This window comes from Rhinatrema bivittatum, chromosome 12, assembly GCF_901001135.1.
Source record: "Rhinatrema bivittatum chromosome 12, aRhiBiv1.1, whole genome shotgun sequence".
Lineage (NCBI taxonomy): Eukaryota > Metazoa > Chordata > Amphibia > Gymnophiona > Rhinatrematidae > Rhinatrema > Rhinatrema bivittatum.
This window is the reverse complement of record NC_042626.1, coordinates 52,598,749-52,616,755: the sequence shown is the minus strand read 5'-3', so window position 1 is coordinate 52,616,755 and position 18,007 is coordinate 52,598,749. Positions and strand designations below refer to the sequence as shown.

The 18,007-nt window shown below is 40.1% G+C and overlaps 1 protein-coding gene across 1 annotated transcript in view; it reads right to left on the bottom strand.

Moving 5' to 3' along the window:
* Window positions 1-3,275: 3,275 nt before the first annotated feature.
* RUNDC1 (RUN domain containing 1) overlaps window positions 3,276-18,007 on the bottom strand; it is a gene marked incomplete at its 5' end in the record, with an annotated part of 35,627 nt that continues 20,895 nt past the window's right edge. The window contains 2 exons of the mRNA XM_029573149.1: window positions 3,276-9,052; window positions 10,258-10,371. Coding sequence (XP_029429009.1) covers window positions 8,184-9,052; window positions 10,258-10,371 — 983 coding nt within the window. The remainder of the gene's footprint in view (window positions 9,053-10,257; window positions 10,372-18,007) is intronic.

Here is an 18,007-nt window from a genome sequence, read left to right as displayed (position 1 = left end):
GACTCCGGGCGCCCCCCCTCCTCCCCCTCCCTGTGCAGCAGAGTCTGCGCTGAGCCAGAGAGGCAGGGATCCCGTCAGAAAGCTCCTGGCTGGGTTGCTGTTCAGCAGTGCTTGGGTGGGTGACTGTGAAATCAGCTGGAACCGAAGCATCGGCCACAGCTTGGCTTCACAGTCGCATAAAAGGAGGGTGAAAATCAGTTTAAACTGAAAATGAAGGAGCCCCTAGCTAGAACATATTTGAAAGGCAACCTTTCTAGTCAGAAGGAGCCTTCAGTAAGGACTAAACTTCATATCCACAAGACTAAGACTACACCACATCTCAGTAACACCACCACCAAAATCTCTCGGCACAGCACTAGGTTGCAGCAGCTCTCAGATAAATTCAAACGTTTCAGTAAACCAGGCTGCAGCAGTGCTATTAAGACATTCCTATAAAGGTAGCCCTTTAGAGCACTCTCCCCCACCCCTCCTTCCAAGCATTCCCTCTCCTTCCTGTTCCCCCTTCTCCACCTCCTTCAGTGCTGATCCATCCCACTATGGTCCCTTTCTTCCATCCCCACCATCCACCTCCTCTCGCCAAGCAGTGGGCCGCTAGCAGTATCAGTTAAGACACCTGAAATTTCAGTCATCTGTCTGTCCCAGTTTCACACTCTTATAAAGCTATAAGCTCTTTTCTAACACATGACAAGCCACGTGTCACCCACCATTAGCAAATAAACCCAAACCACTCCAAATACACAAAATGCAAATGAATAACTTATCTTGCACACTCGGAGATGAACCTGAAAAATTCTTTTACATTTTGTGTATTTGGAGTGGTTTGGGTTTATTTGCTAATGGTGGGTGACACATGGTTTGTCATTTGTTAGAAAAGAGCTTATAGCTTTATAAGAGTGTGAAACTGGGACCGACAGATGACTGAAATTGCAGGTGTCTTAACTGATTCTGCTTGTGGCCCATTGCTTGGCGAGAGGAGGTGGATGTATACCGTGCTGCGCTCTTCTGTTGATTTGTATTTATTTATTTTACACTTTAATTTAAAACATGTTTCATCCTGTGTTTTGTATTTATTTTTTAAATATGAATTATATGCATAAATCTATCATTTTAATGTGGACCAAGCCTTTTCTGTGTGTACATTTTTGGGTTTCTGTGCATTTTTGACTCTAGATACATTAGTATACCATTAGCTTCCTGCATTAGATATTAGCTTATACATTAAGAAACTGTGTGCTACATTTCAGCAATTTTAACACGCAGCCTGTTACAGCAACTCTTTAAGTTTAATCACTGCCCAATAGTCCCAAGAAGGGAAGCTATGCAGCAGGGCTCCTTCCAGAACCTTGTTATCACCTTAACAATGACCATAACTCTTCCCGCAGTGCAGAGGTTGTGAATACTACCTCAGCAGCAACCCCCCCTCTCCCCCAAGGGTGTAGAAGACCCAAACTGGGAATTCACTCTAGGCCCCTCTGCATGGCAGTACACAACACTGCCACTAAGCCATTGGGTCAGCCGTTTGAGTTCCAATCCCAGCTCTGCTCTTGATTCTATGTGACCTTTGGTGTCACTATTTCCATCTGCGCAAAGCATGTGTCTTTTTCTACTCACCACATTAAACAAGAACATGGATTACTAGCAGTTTTTCTATTAACTTATCTCTGCCTATAACCAAGAGTATTTACTTTTGCACCATTTTATTCTATTTTTTTTTTTTAATACTGATGGTAAAATGCTCCCCAGGGGCACACTTTCTATTTAAAAAAAAGTGAATACATAAATTAAATGGAGCTACTAGCTACTTACTGTTTAATCACATAAGCAAAAACATTTTTCCATTAATTAGATCACATTTTATATTCATTAAAGTCCACCAGGCCTCCTGGAATTTCATCTGGTTTAACAGCTTAGCTCCAAGGTTGTCACCACTTGAAAATAGATTAGGGTCATTTTAGAGGGAAGAGAGAGGACACAGGAACATAGAAAATGACAGCAGAGACAGACCAAAATGAACCATCCAGTATGCCCAGCAGAAGTTTTAGGATTGTATCTGCAGCCCGATGCAGGTTATCCCTGTGCAGAAATGTTACACCAAAAGTAACAATATATAGCCAAAAAGAGCCCCATTCAGAAAATATACATATATCTTATTTTCTAAATAGGGCTTGCATCAAATTAATGGGTATTAGCAAGCTGGACACGAGAGATTAAAAAAGCATCCTGTCTTCTCAATCATGTACCCCAAAGTCATTCATAAATATTCACCTTTGTTTTAAATATTTTTCATATACAATTTAAAACTCACATCTCTAAAAAAGCATGTTTCTTGAAAGCCAACTGTATTTGCACTTTACCCCTGAAGCAGTTAGTGTGTTAACAAAATACAGGCTGACATCTGGTTATAGTACTATTGTTGGCTTTCAAAAACCATGCTTTAGAGACTTTATATGAATATACATATAAAAGAGGTGTACAGAGGACACTGATCTATGAATGACTTTGGGGTACAGGATTGAGAAGACAGAAGAGGACAGTTTTTTTTAGTATATTGTTGGTTTGAGCTGCCTAACTGCACTTTTGTATTTTTTGAATACACCGAAAGTAACCAGAGGTTCTTCATTTCTATCCTCCAGCCATTTGGGATCCTCTATGTTTATCCCATGCCCTTTTGAATTCTATGACTGCTCTTGTTTTCACCACTTCCAGGAAGGCACTCCAGGCATTCAACAACCCTTCTTGTGAAGAAATATTTCCCAACATTGTTCCCAAGACTGCCCGCTTGGAGTTTCATATCATTATCCCCTAAGCTTTTGATTCTGGTACATTATTAATACCTTTTAGGTAATTTGAAAGTCTGTATCTTATCCCATAAGAACATAAGTTGCCACACTGGGTCAGACCGAGAGTCCACAAGCTCAGCATCCTGTTTCCAACAATGGCCAATCCAGGATACAAGTACCTGGCAAGTACCCAAACACCCCCCCATTTCTTCTCTCCTCTAAGGTATACAGATTTAGGTCCGTAAGAGGAGGACTTATTTATGGAAGTTTGCTGACGAACATAATTATTTTTCAGGCCCAAACAAGGTAATTTTTTCTTTATCTGAAACAGAGGCACTGCCCCTCCCACTGCAGAATAACTGGCAACTGGAAAGATCATGTTCTCGATACCATATGAAAAAACTTTTTTCACCAGTGCAATGTCAAAAAGATAAAGGCAAGCAGCACAGAGCAACACGATCAAAGCGAACCACGTGGAAAACAATCCAGACAAAATAATGCATAACACGGTGCTTTATTTTCACTTTCCACAACATCTGTATAAGTACAACAGTCATCTCATTCCATATATGCACAGAACTGACAACTTAGATAGAAAAGTAACACCAGAAATAACAGACAGGAAAAAGACAATTTCCAAAATTGCACTGTAAAACATTAAAAAAAATGTTCATTCCTAAGTCTGTAAGGAAAGAAAAGAACCCTGAAAAGACAGTGATATTCTGCAGCATTTTAAAGCATGGCAGACTTTTAAAGTCTAAAATTTTCATACCCTAACTTATGGATCCACATGAGCAGAGATGTGGCGCAGTTTTACAGCCACTGAGATTAAAACCCAATAAGCTTCCTTCTTGCAATTTAAGCTCACTTCACACTGTGCCTTCTGGCAATCTGTGACCAAGTGACATTCCACTCACTCATATTTAGGCAGCCCTGAATCTCCCTGCAAAGTAGATCACAAGCAGCAGTTGCCACATTACCCCTCCAGTTCCACCGCCATTCCTTCAATCCTGGCCCTGACGTGGTGGTGGTGATAATTTTCAGTTTGAACTTAGAATCGGTGCAACAGTATTCACGGTCCAACTGTTTTATTTCACACTAAGACATTTTGCTGCTTTTGCATATAATCTTTGCCAAAAGGATTGTATTAGTAGAACATAATTAACACTGGGTATAACTGGAAATGGGGAACAGACAGTTGACTAATTTTGATGTATCACTGATATAAAGTCTGGTAAATTATTTTTATGCATTTTTTTTGTTTAGCTTTATAATAGTTTGTGCTGCTGGTGAAATAATTGTTAGAACATACCACTGCTGCTTATGAGCAATCTCTGCTTACTGAGTGGGCAGTGAAGGCCTCTGGAAGGCGCTATCAGCAGAGGTCGTAGTAACAAAAACAGCATCAGAATACAGACATGCTTGGCACAGATGCAGAGGGAGATGATGGTGTCCTCAGTAGATATGGGAGAGGCTGGGCAGACCAAGAGGTCTGGCAGCAGTTAATATATTATTGTGTCACGGTGAAACTCCCACTACAGGATTGTGCTGCAACTCAATGTATGCTTATTTAATTAGGTACTCACAACCATACAAAAATGGGATGCAGAGAAACTGCCGCCACAGCTGCAAATTCTTAACTTACATTCTGTCACATCTCTGATACATATTCTGCAACGGCAAGTTTCCAGGACAATGCAGGGTCCTCCTTGCACCACTGTATTTTCCCATGAAGTGTCAAGCTTTTTGGTTTATTTTCTGCATTCTTATTCTTAGCTTTAAAAAACATCTTTAAAAGAATATATTAACATCTATCCTTTCCAATAAAATAATCTTTTATTTCCCTTCTCTATACAACAGAAAGATACACACTTATGTAACATCGTATATTTAACATTTCATTATAGATGAGCATGATCAAAATACCTGGAGCTTTTTTTTTTTTTTTTACAAAATTCTGTAAGCTGTGCCCTCTTCCTCAGCAAATAGCCACAAAACTGGATCCAACTGGTGCATATGAAATGGGACATCACCAAAGAATGCAAACACAGAATCCAAGCCTGTGAGAGGTAATTTGGGACACTGTTCTAAACATGGTTGCTCTTAGGCATTCAGGGAAAATCACCAGGAAGCAAAGTAAAGTCTTTAATACAAGATGGATACAAGGAATTGCCATATAGACTTCTGAATCGCCATGCTGCTTTTAAATGACCACAACCTTGAAAAAAAACAAATCTTTATTTTGGGTCACAAATGTACATGCCTGCATCAATTTACAGCTGGCAGTCCCTGTGGGGCTCTCTTTACTTTGATCTTTACCTGGTGCTGTATTCTAGGAAGCTCAACATATGTTATGGCAGCATAGCTTGGTATTTCTCTAATATTCATTTATTAATTTAAAATATGTTACCCACCCTTCCATGGTTCAGGGCGGGGTACAACCAAAAAAATATATTCTCTGATATTAGCGTGAAGCATCTTCCAATCTAATTGGTCAAAATTGGTTCTGGTTTTGCTGAACTGCATCTTTAACCTGAAGGGTGAGAGGCCAGTTTAAGGCATTCCAGTACTGGATAACTGTGAAAAGTAATCTTGTACTAATTTCTTTTAACAATGGTTTTATCATTTTCCTGTAGGGCACAATATTCTGTAACTATTTTGCTGCCATGGAACTGGCCTGTTCCATGTACAACAATGTAGATGTTTTGCTTTCAGTCCAAGAATCATGCTCAGCTGTTCTACAGAAAAGCTCCAGGATCCCTGACTGATGGTTTTCTTTGCCTTTAAAGCAGCCATGGGTAGTCTGCTTCCCGAAGAGAAGAGAAGCAGCGTGAGGGAGCCCAAATGCTCTTTCAAATACTTAAAGTGCTTGTTTCTTACTGATCTTAGTCAACTGTTCTTTGGAATTATATTTTAACATTTAATACAAATGACCATAGTATCTACATTTTGCTGCATCAAGTTTACCTTCATTTAAATATATATAGCACAGTAAATACTTTCACAGCATTTTCTCCAATGGAGCGCACTGGGTTATTTAAGACAGCAATGCAGCACTGTAAGTGCCTGTCCCAGATTCCCACTGCAGAAAGAGAGGAGGGAGCAATGTTCTTATAGAGAAGCAAGGAGCTCCTGGAGAAGAAGGGGAATGAGGAGGTCAATCTTAGAAGCTTCCCGGTGAGAGGGTGCATAGAAAGAGAAAGAGAGGCCGACACTTGAGGGGCTGGATGAAAGAGGGGAGGGCTAAACCCAGGGTGAACCACACCACTGCTGGACCCGATGGCTGCTCGTCTGTATTTAGCCTAGAGGTTATGCTGGCAATAAAATAGCTTTCCCCATGTTGGTTAGCTTGGAAAATAAAGCCTTGAAAAAGGAGAAAACTGAACAAGATAGAGCACCACTTGGGAAGGTAGGAGGTAGCAACCAACCCTTGTCCACAGGAAAAGAGCAGATGTCTAATCGAGTCCAGCTGGCCCCAGGTCGCTACCTCTTATGGGCATTAGTTTTTAAAAGAAAATATACACTTCTGGGGTGCTCCCATTAGAACGACAGGGGGAATATGTAAAAAAAAAAAAATAAATAAATGGGAGGGGATGGGGGAAGAGCATACTGACAGCTTGGAACCAACTATAATTTTCCAGCCAGGAGCTGCTGCCTCCTACCACTCCACTTAGGTTACGGATTCTGGAGGAGATGTGTGCGACTGTGACCTGAGGGAATTATTTCTTCCTTAAAGGCGCATTTCAGTCTGGTAAATCCAATGTTAGCAGAGCTGAAAATTGCCCCTACGGAGGGGTTAATGGTTTAGTGCTAGCACTTGTCTATGCTAAGTCCCACAACAAGCCTCTTCCTTCCAATGTTCTTGTTGCTGCCAGTTCCAGCTCCTCTCAGTTACCCCTGCTCCCTTTCTTGGGCTCAGTCAGAGAGGTACTGGCGGCATGGTGGGGGGGGGGGGGATGCAGCCCAGCAGGGAATCGCAGCACTGCCCAGGATGAGCGTTGCCGAGACTCACCAATCCAATAATCACAAGGTGAAAACATCTTAAAAAGTAAGATGAGCCTCTAACACTCCATGTTAATTAATATCACCCACCAGGCGGGGGAGTATTTCAGCACAATCCAAATTTGCAGTCAGTTATACTGAAATGCCTGTTTAAAGGCTATAAAATTGAATTTGGAATGGGTAGAGAGTTAAAAAAAAAAATAAAAAAGTTCAAAAAGAATGTTTTGTCCATTTTTGTGTTGAGGGAATCAGGAAAGGCCTCACCACTTAAAAAAAATAACCTAACCCTGTACCCAAAGCATCTTCTGTCCTTAGCCACCCATCAGGGGATCGGGAAGGGGTGTCAGACGTGGTCACAAGGCATCTTCTTCGATACCAAGAAAAAACAATTGCAAATTAAATTTCTAGTTTTCCATTTGTATGCTAGGAAAATCTTCAGTCAACAGAGAGGGTTAAACAGTTTTGAATGTCCACCACAGTTTTAGAAGATTGTGGATATTTTATTAAGTAATTCTTGTGATGTGTCAGCAGAATAGCCAAAATCTTTAATACAAGTCAGCAGTCCCCCAACATGACCGTGTTTCATGGAAACTGCATCATTGACTTGTATTAAAGATTTTGGCTATTCTTCTGACACATCACAAGAATTACTTTAATAAAATATCCACAATCTTCTAAAACCGTGGAGGACATTCAAAACAGTTTAACTCTCCCTCTACTGCATGATGATCGATGCTGGATGGTTGGGTGTATCATTGTTTTAAGTTTGCCTGTGCTAGGAAAAGCTTTACAATTTTTTGAATTTTCCACTTGTCCTGCTGCTAGCTGCAAATGTAAAATTCTGCAGCATGCAGGGGACACTGTTGCCTTAAAGAAACTCATTCTGCATCTACATATACATCAGGCCAATTCATTGTGTTCTATATGTGCTGGTAAGAGTAGTATTCACCTGATGTGCTATTTGTAAGTAAGAAACAGCATCCATCACTGAGCCACTGAAGTGCAACCTTGAGAAGCATCAAGGTCATCTGTATAGGCACTAAAGGGTCCCATTTTGCAAGGGATTTCTCCCAATGTATGCCTCTGGGAATAACCTTTGCTAAATCAGGCCCAAGCTTTTAGAAACACAAAAAGCTACAGCCTACTACTTATCCCCAAACCTAGGGGTACAAACACTGGTCCGTGGTCACCCAACCCCGAGTTGAGTTTTCAGGACATCCCTAATGAATATGCATGAGAAATGTTTGCATACATAGGCGGTGTATGCAAATAAATCTCATGTATATTCATTAGAGATCCTAGAAACCTGACTGGGGGGCTCCCAAGACCGATTTGAGTAGCCCTGCCCTAACAGAATATTGCTATTTTCTCACATAAGAACTATAAATAAATAAGGTTCTGTCAAAAAGCATCTTTGATATTCTTTAGCTGACGGACTGCTAGATCAACAGGCAAGTTAAATTTTAAGCGACTGAGCCGACTGAGGATGTTGAGGGCACTCTCGAAGCCGCTGTTGGCCATATAGCTCCAGGGCTGGTAATGAGACTGAATTAAGAACCCCGACTTACAGATCAGGTTAATCCAGGAGACCAAGCGCTGCTCATTCAAAGCCATGCAGACCAGCGCTTTGAATTCAGAGTCAGCACTGCGCTTGAAAGGGTCATGCTCGGTCAGCACGGTGTGGATGGCCGACAAGAGACTCTGCTTGGGGGTGACGGTGGCACTCCCAGACACTGGCAGGGCAAAAGACTGGGACAGTTTGCGAGCTGGGGACTCCACGAAAGCTCGGCCATTCTTAGCATTGTAATATTTCACGAAGAGTTCCCAGGGGTGCATGGTCTGGGGGGCAGTGGTGAATGCTGGGATCAAACAAGCAATTGGGGCCATCACCAAGCTCATGCCTTGTGAGGAGGCATAAAGCCCATGGGCCAGCAGGTCTCGGATGGCTACGGCCAGTTCCTTCCTGACAGCCATCGTCAGGTCGTCTCGCCCAGCCAAGGAAGCCTCCTGCTTGGCAGTGTAGCTGATCACGTGATCTGTTTGCTGCTGGTGCTTTGAGGCCAGCTGTTGCACTTTGTGCACGGTGGATTCCAGTTTCCTAACCAAGGGGGAATAGTCTTTGGTGGCCTCGTCCTGCTGCCACAGATTGTGAGGGATATGGCCCATGGAGCAGCCAAACTGGCTGATGGCAAAGATCTGCAGCACAGCCAGAGCTCGGCGCAGCAGCTGCAGCCCTGTTTCTCGCATCTTTCGTGCTTGTTCAGAGTTCACTGTATAGATCCAAAATGAAAAAGAAGAAAGAGAAGAACAGTAATAGTTAGTATTCAGGTAGTGCCATCAGCATACACAGCAGGGTTACAGTCTTATATTTCAGCAGGTAGGGGTTTTGTGACTTGCTCTAGACACAATAATGAAGGGAGATTGAACCTAAAACTAGAATGCACAGTGAGCCCACTTCATGTGGTCATTACAGGAGTAATAAATCCTCAAGGTACAAATTGACTATGTGCATAGAGGCATATTGAAATGTAGCCTTGTCAATTTTAACTATATATACTATAATTAATACATTTCCCAAAACCTCCTGTGTGTCTTAACTAGACAGGCCCTGTGCCATGGAGCTTAGTCTCTTATGTGCATTTGTACAGCCTTGCATATGTGCAGTAGCAATACAGAAATGACAATAATAGTAAAACATAGTATCCCAAATATATGCCATTTTTTAAAATCAACCTTAATATAAGAAAACTGCATTTTCTGGTTACTCTTCAGGTGCACTGTGCCTTTTCTTTTCAAGTAGGTAAGCCTCAAGCAGTCCCTCAAGGCTCTCTGCTCCTTACCTTTCCAAAGAGAAAAGGAGCCCACTCCACTCCTCTGCCACATAATAATGCTTTAACAGTAAATTAGGATAACAACATCACGCAACAATCACAAAGCTCTGGACCTGGTGTGTCTCTTAACAGGGGGCGTTCAGCAGTGCAGTTTTTCTGTCAGTTCCATGACTGTTCTGACAGCGAGAAGCATGACCATTCTCCTTTTAGAACAGCAGTACCACAGCCACTACTTGCCCCGATTTTGTGTAAATCAGAGTGGAGGATACAATGGGGTCTTTTTTTTTAATCACCTTGGTAAATCATCTGGTCAATTTTTCCATTACTGTGTTTCTTGTAATGAAGAGAAAAAAAATCAGTTTTAAATACTTCTGTTTTTGGGGATTCATTTCAAAGGGTCCGCTCATAATCTTGCTTTAATGTGCAGCTACCCTGCCCCTTGCATTATCAGATCTGCTGAAAAGCTGGAGATGAGGAGAGGATTCCTGAGATTACTCCAGCTGCACAGAGCAGAAAGACAGAACTGGTTGGACTGACCAGAAAAAAAAAATGCTCTTAAGAAAATAAAGAAGTCTCAGAGGAAGGATATAAAAAGCCTTACTTAGGAAGGCAAAGAAAAGGGTTAGTTTCCGATTAGGACCCACCTTTTCCGTTTCCAGGGGGCTTCCTCACATTCGGCTTGGAAGAGCCTCCTCCATCACTTTGGTCTATTGAGCAGTTGCAATGCTTCTCCTCACTCAGGGGGCTTCCAACTTCATCTACAAACAGCAGGGAGAGGCACAGACGTGAATTAATTACCTCTGACTTCGGAGAGTGTCCCCTTGGCTAGATCAATCAAAAGGGAACAGGTTCACTATCTTTGACTGCTTTTTCAGGAGAAAAAAAACAAATCCCACTTACCTGATAATTAAGAACATAAGAACATGCCATGCTGGGTCAGACCAAGGGTCCATCAAGCCCAGCATCCTGTTTCTAACAGAGGCCAAACCAGGCCACACATTTTCTTTCCTTTATTCCTGCTACACCAGTCCTGAATGCTGGGATTTTATCCCACTCCCAGCTGATGGAGGCAGAATTCCTTTTTTTTTTTTTAATATGGCATCACCGATTATTTAACCTGCTTGGGGAACCCAAATGATCCAGTATTCAACTGACAAAGCTCAAAAATCAAAGTTTAACTAAGTTTTAAAAACTTGTTAAATAACTGATTAAGGAGACTTCTATTGAAAGTTTTTTAAAGGTAGGGTTTCTGCGCCGGTGTAGCAGAAATAAAGAAAATACATTTATCAGGTAAGTTTAATTTTTTCTTCCTTGTCTTTCTGCTACACCAGTCCAGAACGTTGGGGATGTACCAAAGCCCAAACTACTTCAGGTGGGTGGATTTTAATCCCGCTTTTAGAAAGCTTGCTTCATAGTTCGCGTCTTCTTTATGTAGTGCCTTGAAAATATATGTAACCATGACCAAGCTATGGCTTTGCAAATTTCTTCTGAATTTACTGCACTCAACTCTGCCCATGAGGAAGCCTGTGCTCTCAATGAATTGGCCTTTATCCCATCTGCTACTTGTTTTCCTTTCAGCACGTAGGCCGTCAATTTACAGTTGTCACCTTGGAACCGATCTCTCCTTTGTTTTGTTCGGTGCTGTTCACAAACAACTTTGTCCGTTCTTTGAAATGAATTTGTGACTTCTAAAAAACACCAAAGCTCATCTGAAATCCAAATACCTTAGGGTCTTCCTTTTTCTTTACAGTCCTCTTCTGAAAAAGGTGGCAAAAAAATGGCTTGATTTATATAAAGAGGAAATGACTTTTGGGAAAACGGTTGGTACCGGAGATATAATTACTGAATTCATGTCAATCCTCAAAAAAGGATCCTTACATGACAAAGCTTGAATATCCGATATTCATCTAGCCAAGGTGAGCGACACTAGGAACAGTTCTCGGTGTTAGATACTTGATGGAAGCCTGCTGTGGTGGTTCAAAAGGCAACGTGGTTAGCACCCCGAGTACTAAATTTAGGCTCCACTGTGGAATTAATGGATTAAAAAGGAGGTCAAGATCTCTTTACCCACTTCAAAAACTGCATAATATCAGGATGTGAGGTTAGAATAAGGCCCTTAATCTGCTCTCTGTAACAAGATAGAGCTGCCAACTGGACTTTTAATGAATTGTGCACCAAGTCCTTGGATTTCTCCCTGCACAACATCATAACCTTATATAAAAGTTAAAGATATGAAGCCTTTTCTTGTTTTTTTAAATAATTGTTTCCTCTCAATAGTCAGGCTGTAAGACAAAATGGAGAAAGATCTTCCATTTGAACTGGTCCTTGGTGTAAGAGACACAATCTTAAAGAATCAAATAGCACATAGGAACTGTGATGTTTTTTCAATCCCCAGAATAAATAAACGGGGGGGGGGGGGGGTCCAATGCTAACAACTGAAAAAAAAATTCAAATATAAACTAATACCGACAACACCCCCAAAAAACCATGAAATCACCCTTTTTGAAACTACCAACTTGCAAATATGCTTGATATACTGCCCACCTAGCCTATTAGAATTAAATATCTCCCCACTAATTGAATTCCTAACAACACACTTAAATACTCCAAAACCCACCATTGTACTAGGCGACTTCAATCTACACATGGACACAAATCCCTTATCTAACACCTGCCAAACACTAGTGGATAATATGACGGCACTAGGATTCACTCTAACCACTGACAAGCCCACTCACAAAGCAGGACACTCTCTTGATATAATCATTCATCAACCACAATCACCTAGAACACATCAAAACAGACTATACACAAATCTCTTGGTCAGATCACTTCCTCATACAATCCGCTATTAAATACATTGAACCCCAATCAACACAGGAAAAAAAAGAACCCATTAAATTTAAATATTGACCACCTTATAACTTAGAAACACAGAGACAATTCAGACGAAATTAACAAAATTAGATCACACCGACTGCTACTCCACTACCACAGCATGGATGCAAATAACCCAAAATCTAGCCGATGAGATAAACCCAATAAAATGTATTAACATCAAGAAACCCAAACAAACAAACCCCTGGCATAATGAAAAGATAAAGGAAGTCAAAAGAAATCTAAGGAAAAAAGAAAAAGAATGGAGAAAAGATAACACAACCGAAAACCTAACTAAATACAGAAAACATCTAGCCTACTATAAACAAGTAACTCTCAATACAAAGAAACAGTACTACAGCACTAAAATAGAGAAATATGAAACAACCCAAGAACTTTATTTTCCATAGTAAGAAACCTAACCAATGGCAAATCTGACTCTCCACAAAACCCACCAGTAAATAGATGCAATGAAGTAGCCACATTTTTCAATGACAAAATCAAAGAACCTAAAAACAAAAATTCCAAATACAACAAAACAAGAAATTAAAATGAAAAAAAGAGATGTTAAAAAATGGACGACATTCAATGAAACATCAGAACAAGAAATCGAATCGATGCTAAAAAAAAACTAAATCCCTCCCCACATGCAAATGACACAATACCAACCATAGACATAAAAAAGTGGCAAACACAGTATCCCCAACATTAGCAAAGATCGTTACTCTATCCTTAGAGGAAGGAACCATGCCAGAGACACTAAAAGGGGCAATAGTAAAACCAATTCTAAAGAAGAAAAACAGCGACCCACTTAAATTGAGAGATTACAGACCAGTATCTAACCTACCCCTAATTGCAAAATTAATAGAAAAAACTATACAAAAGCAACTAGCGGAACACTTAGATAGCAATAATATCCTGTATCCATCACAACATGACTTTTGAAAACACTATAGCACAGAGTCACTACTGCTTGCGCTAACAGATTACATCAGGAGAGGTTTCGACAATGGTAAACATTACATTCTTGTGATGCTAGACCTATCAGCAGCCTTTGATACCATAAAGCAGTCATACCAGTTGTTAGGGGGGAGTTCGAAAATAACATTAGACTCTTTGGTCTGAAAAATGGAACTGAGGATGTTTATATTTTATACTATATATATATGAATGTTTTGTATCTTCTGGATATGTATGTTCTGTGCCTCATTCCAATAAAAAACTTAAAAAAAAAATAGACTAGAAGAAATAGGATTAAGTAACAAAACTATCAAATGGTTTAGATCATATCTAAGCAACAGATATTTCCAAGTACAAATCAAAGACGCAATGTCAGAAAAGATAAACCTTCAAACAGAAGTACCACAGGATTCAGCCCTATCGGCCACACTCTTCAACATATACCTCTTACCGTTATGTCACCTGCTGGCTGGTATGGGCATCACACATTATATATACGCTGACGATATTCAATTAATTGACGACACAATTGAAAAAACATTAGACATAGCTAACATGTATCTAGATATCAAACAATTACTAAACCAAATGGAATTAATTAATATAGAGAAAACAGAATTTATACATTTACAACGAAAAAATATTGAGATCATTCAAAACCCAATTATACTCAAAAATAACCAAAAAATAGAATTAGCAGAAAAAGTAAGGAACCTAGGAGTAATAATTGACACAGAACTAAGCTTAAAACATATATCTTTACAAGTAAAGGAAGGATACACCAAACTCATGGTGCTTAGAAGACTTAAACCACTTCTAACAATTGCCAACTTTCGATCAGTGCTGCAAGCTTTGATTTTTGCAAGCACTGATTACTGTAACACCCTTCTACTAGGTCTACCATATACGTCACTAAGACCATTACAAATTTTACAAAACACAGCTGCTAGAATCTTGACCGGTAAAAGCAAAAAAGAGACCACATCACAGAAACCCTGGTGGAATTACACTGGCTGCCCACTGAGCAAAGAATTCAGTACAAAACACTATGCACGATACATAAATTAATACATAACGAAAAAGCAGAATGGCTGAACACAGCCCTTCGCGTACACACCCCAACAGAAACCTGAGATCAGCCAACAAAGCACTCCTAACTATTCCATCAATCAAAACAGCAAGACTAATACAAGTAAGAGAAAGAGCACTATCACTGGCAGGACCCATACTATGGAACACCATGCCACTGGTGTTAAGATTACAAAGTGACAGCAAAACCTTTAGGAAAAAATCTAAAAGCCTGGCTCTTTAAACAAGCTTATCAAAAAGAGAAGGAAGAATAGTACCCAGGGAAATGCAAGGGACAAACAATTTGAACACCCACACACATAACCAAAATCAATATGTGTGTAGTTTTTGTTATTTTAGTTTAATCTTCATTTTTTTCGTTCATCTATAAAGGATAAAAGTAAAATGATAAAGCTAATCTTGTATCCAAAACTGATTCAATAAGAAATGGACATGATTTAACACACTTACCAAATAGTATTGTTTACAAAAACTATGTTACCGAACCTTAATGGCACCTGTGTAATTTGATATATTTTAACATTTTTATGTGCCTTATTGTAAACCGTTGTGACGGTACCCATCTGAACAACGGTATAGAAAAAAAAGTTAAAATAAATAAATAAATATATTTTTGAGCATGGATGGATAATCTATGTTTAGCCTCATTACGTCTGCATACCAGGTTTCCTTGGCCAATTCGGATAAGACTACTTTTGTCTTTTCTGTCTCCACCTTCGTTATGACTCGTCCTATATGCCTTCCTGGGGCCAGGACTGAAGTAGAGCATCTATCCCCTTGGGACGTCTTTCTATACTTTGAAAGAAGAATCATTTTACCATTGTATTTTTGTAAGTGGCCATTAAATTCATTTTTGACATTCCCCATCTCTGCCCTATTATCTGAAATGCTTGGGTGCTCATTTCCCATTCTCTCAGATCTAGGGCATTTCTGCTCAAATAATCTGCTCCTATATTCTGTCTCCCTATAATGTACAGGGCTAAAACTTGTTGCAAATTGGTTTCTGCCCAAGCAAAAAGAAGGTGGTTTATCTCTTCCAATACACTCTGACTGTGTTCCCTGTTTATATGGGCTGCTACTGGTGAGAGAAAGAGAGAGCGTGCCTCTGTAGAGGCTCACAAAAAAGTTAACTATTTATACCACTGTAAGAGGGGGCACTTTTACATACGCAGTCATACTTACAGACAACACAGTTACCAGGTCCCCCTGCAATTTATCACAAACCACTTGTGACTTAACTATTCTGAATAATTTTGTGTCATCTGCAAATTTGATCACCTCACTGATCCCTGAGAAACTCCACTGTTTTCCACGGAGAAAAATCACCATTTAATCCTACTCTCTGTTTCCTGTCTTTTTTTTTTTTTTTTAATTATTTATAACTTTTTTAAAAATTGTACAAACCAAATACCAGTTCATAACAGAAACAGCAGGTATCATACTTAATCCAAATTTCAAAAGAACATAAACTTAGGACAAATCAACATTACAGTATGACATCTTAATTTTATCAATGACTATTTGGGGCTGAAAAAAGAAAAAAAAAAAAGGGAGTATCTTATTTTCTTAAAATCTTTTAGAGGATAAACTTAAGATAAGGCGGCATAAGACAACCTACATCTTTAACTTAAACCTCTGGCGATGATGTGGGTTGTTTTTTTAATTCTATGAAACCTGCTAATTGCTCTGGAGTGAAGAAAATATTGCATTCATCTCTCTAACTAAACATTTACAGGGAAAATGTAAAAGAAACGAGTAGCCTAATGCAATAACTTCTTGACGAAGATTTAGGAAACTTTTCCTTCTCTGCTGAGTTGCTAGGGTTAAATCAGGAAATATTTTAATATTTAAATCGTGAAATTTAATGGGATATTTCCTAAAATAGACTCATGATTTTATTTACTTCGAAATTTGTTACAAGAGAAATCAATGTTCCCTTATCTATAACAACCAATTCAGAATTTTCCCAAAATGTTTGTCAAATCACCTTGAAACGGGATGTTGATTTCTCTATTTCTAGTAATAGGTAGGAAATAACAAGTGTTAACTATTGGCATATCTATGTCAGAAAATCCCAAAATCTCTGAGAAAAATTTTTTCAAAGTAATATAAGGAGTCTCTCCTATAACACGAGGAAAATTTAGTAAACGCAAGTTCAAACTTTTTGCATTATTTTCGAGAGTCTCCATACGTCTGTCGAGCCTTATTCGATCTTTAGCTTTCATAGCTTTAAATTCTTGATTCTTTTCATCTTTTTTCTCCAAAATTAACACCCTGCTATTTGTCTCAGTTAGTTTTCTTTCCAGGGCAGATATATCTTGATATTGTTTGGCATTAGCTTGACTCAAATTTTTACAAGCAATTTTCATTTCGAATCTAAACCCTACCACCAGGTCCCAGAGGCCATCTAGAGTCACCACAGTGGGACGGGGGACGCCATTCTCCCTGAACCTGCATCGCAGCCTGGTGAGAGGTCGATGGTGCTTCCTCCAACTAGCTGTCCCGACCTCTGCATTACACTCGCACCTTGCTCCTCTCCCTCCGCGGGGTCCGCATTGACGTTTACTGACTGAGGTGTTGACAATCGCGGTATCTCCTGGTTGGCGCTCCCCTCAGGCTCGAGGGCAATCCCGGAAGCACAAACATTTCCTGGGTCATCTCTTACGTCCTCTCCGTCACCTCTCTGTGCCGGTGGCTTCCTTAGATCGGGACTCAGCGATGCCTCATCCAGGGGCGCGAGAGGCTCTCCCACGCCGCTCCGCCCAAAGGGATCCTCGGCTCCTGGTTCTCTAGTAGGTGTTGACAAAAAGCGAATAATTTCTTGCTGAATAGGTGAGGGTAGAGGCTCCATCGGGTATACCCTCACCTTACCTTTACGTTTAGGCGGCATGTTAATTTTATTAGCAGAAAAACCAAGAAATTCGCTCGCGACCTTAGCAGTGTCCAGCTTGTGCCGCCATCTTAACTGGAAATCAGCCCTCTCTGTTTCCTGTCTTTTAACCAGTTTGCAGTGCATGAAAGGACATCGCCTCCTATCCCATGACGTCTTAGTTTTCGTAGAAGCCTCTCATGAGGGACCTTGGAGGCTTATTCTGCTCAAATTTCAGACTGTCCGTACTAGTTCAGAATGCCTTACTTTAATGGAAACTTCCAAGGATCTCTTAGTTTTTTGTTTTTTTTTTTAAAGACTTCCTTCAGGGAGTATTTTTATTTATTAGCTTTTTTTATACCGACATTCGTGGGTACATCATGCCGGTTTACAATATTACTGAAGGAGGAAAATACAAAAAACAAGGGTGGGGGGAGGGGAGCAGCTAGGAGGAAAATAGGAACGAGCGAGGAGAGGGAAAAAAGGACAGATGGAAATAATATAGGAACAGTACCTGATGGAGAACAAGGTACAGAGGGGGCACTTTTACACTATAACATTGCAAATTATACATTCAAAAAGCACTATAAACAACCTTG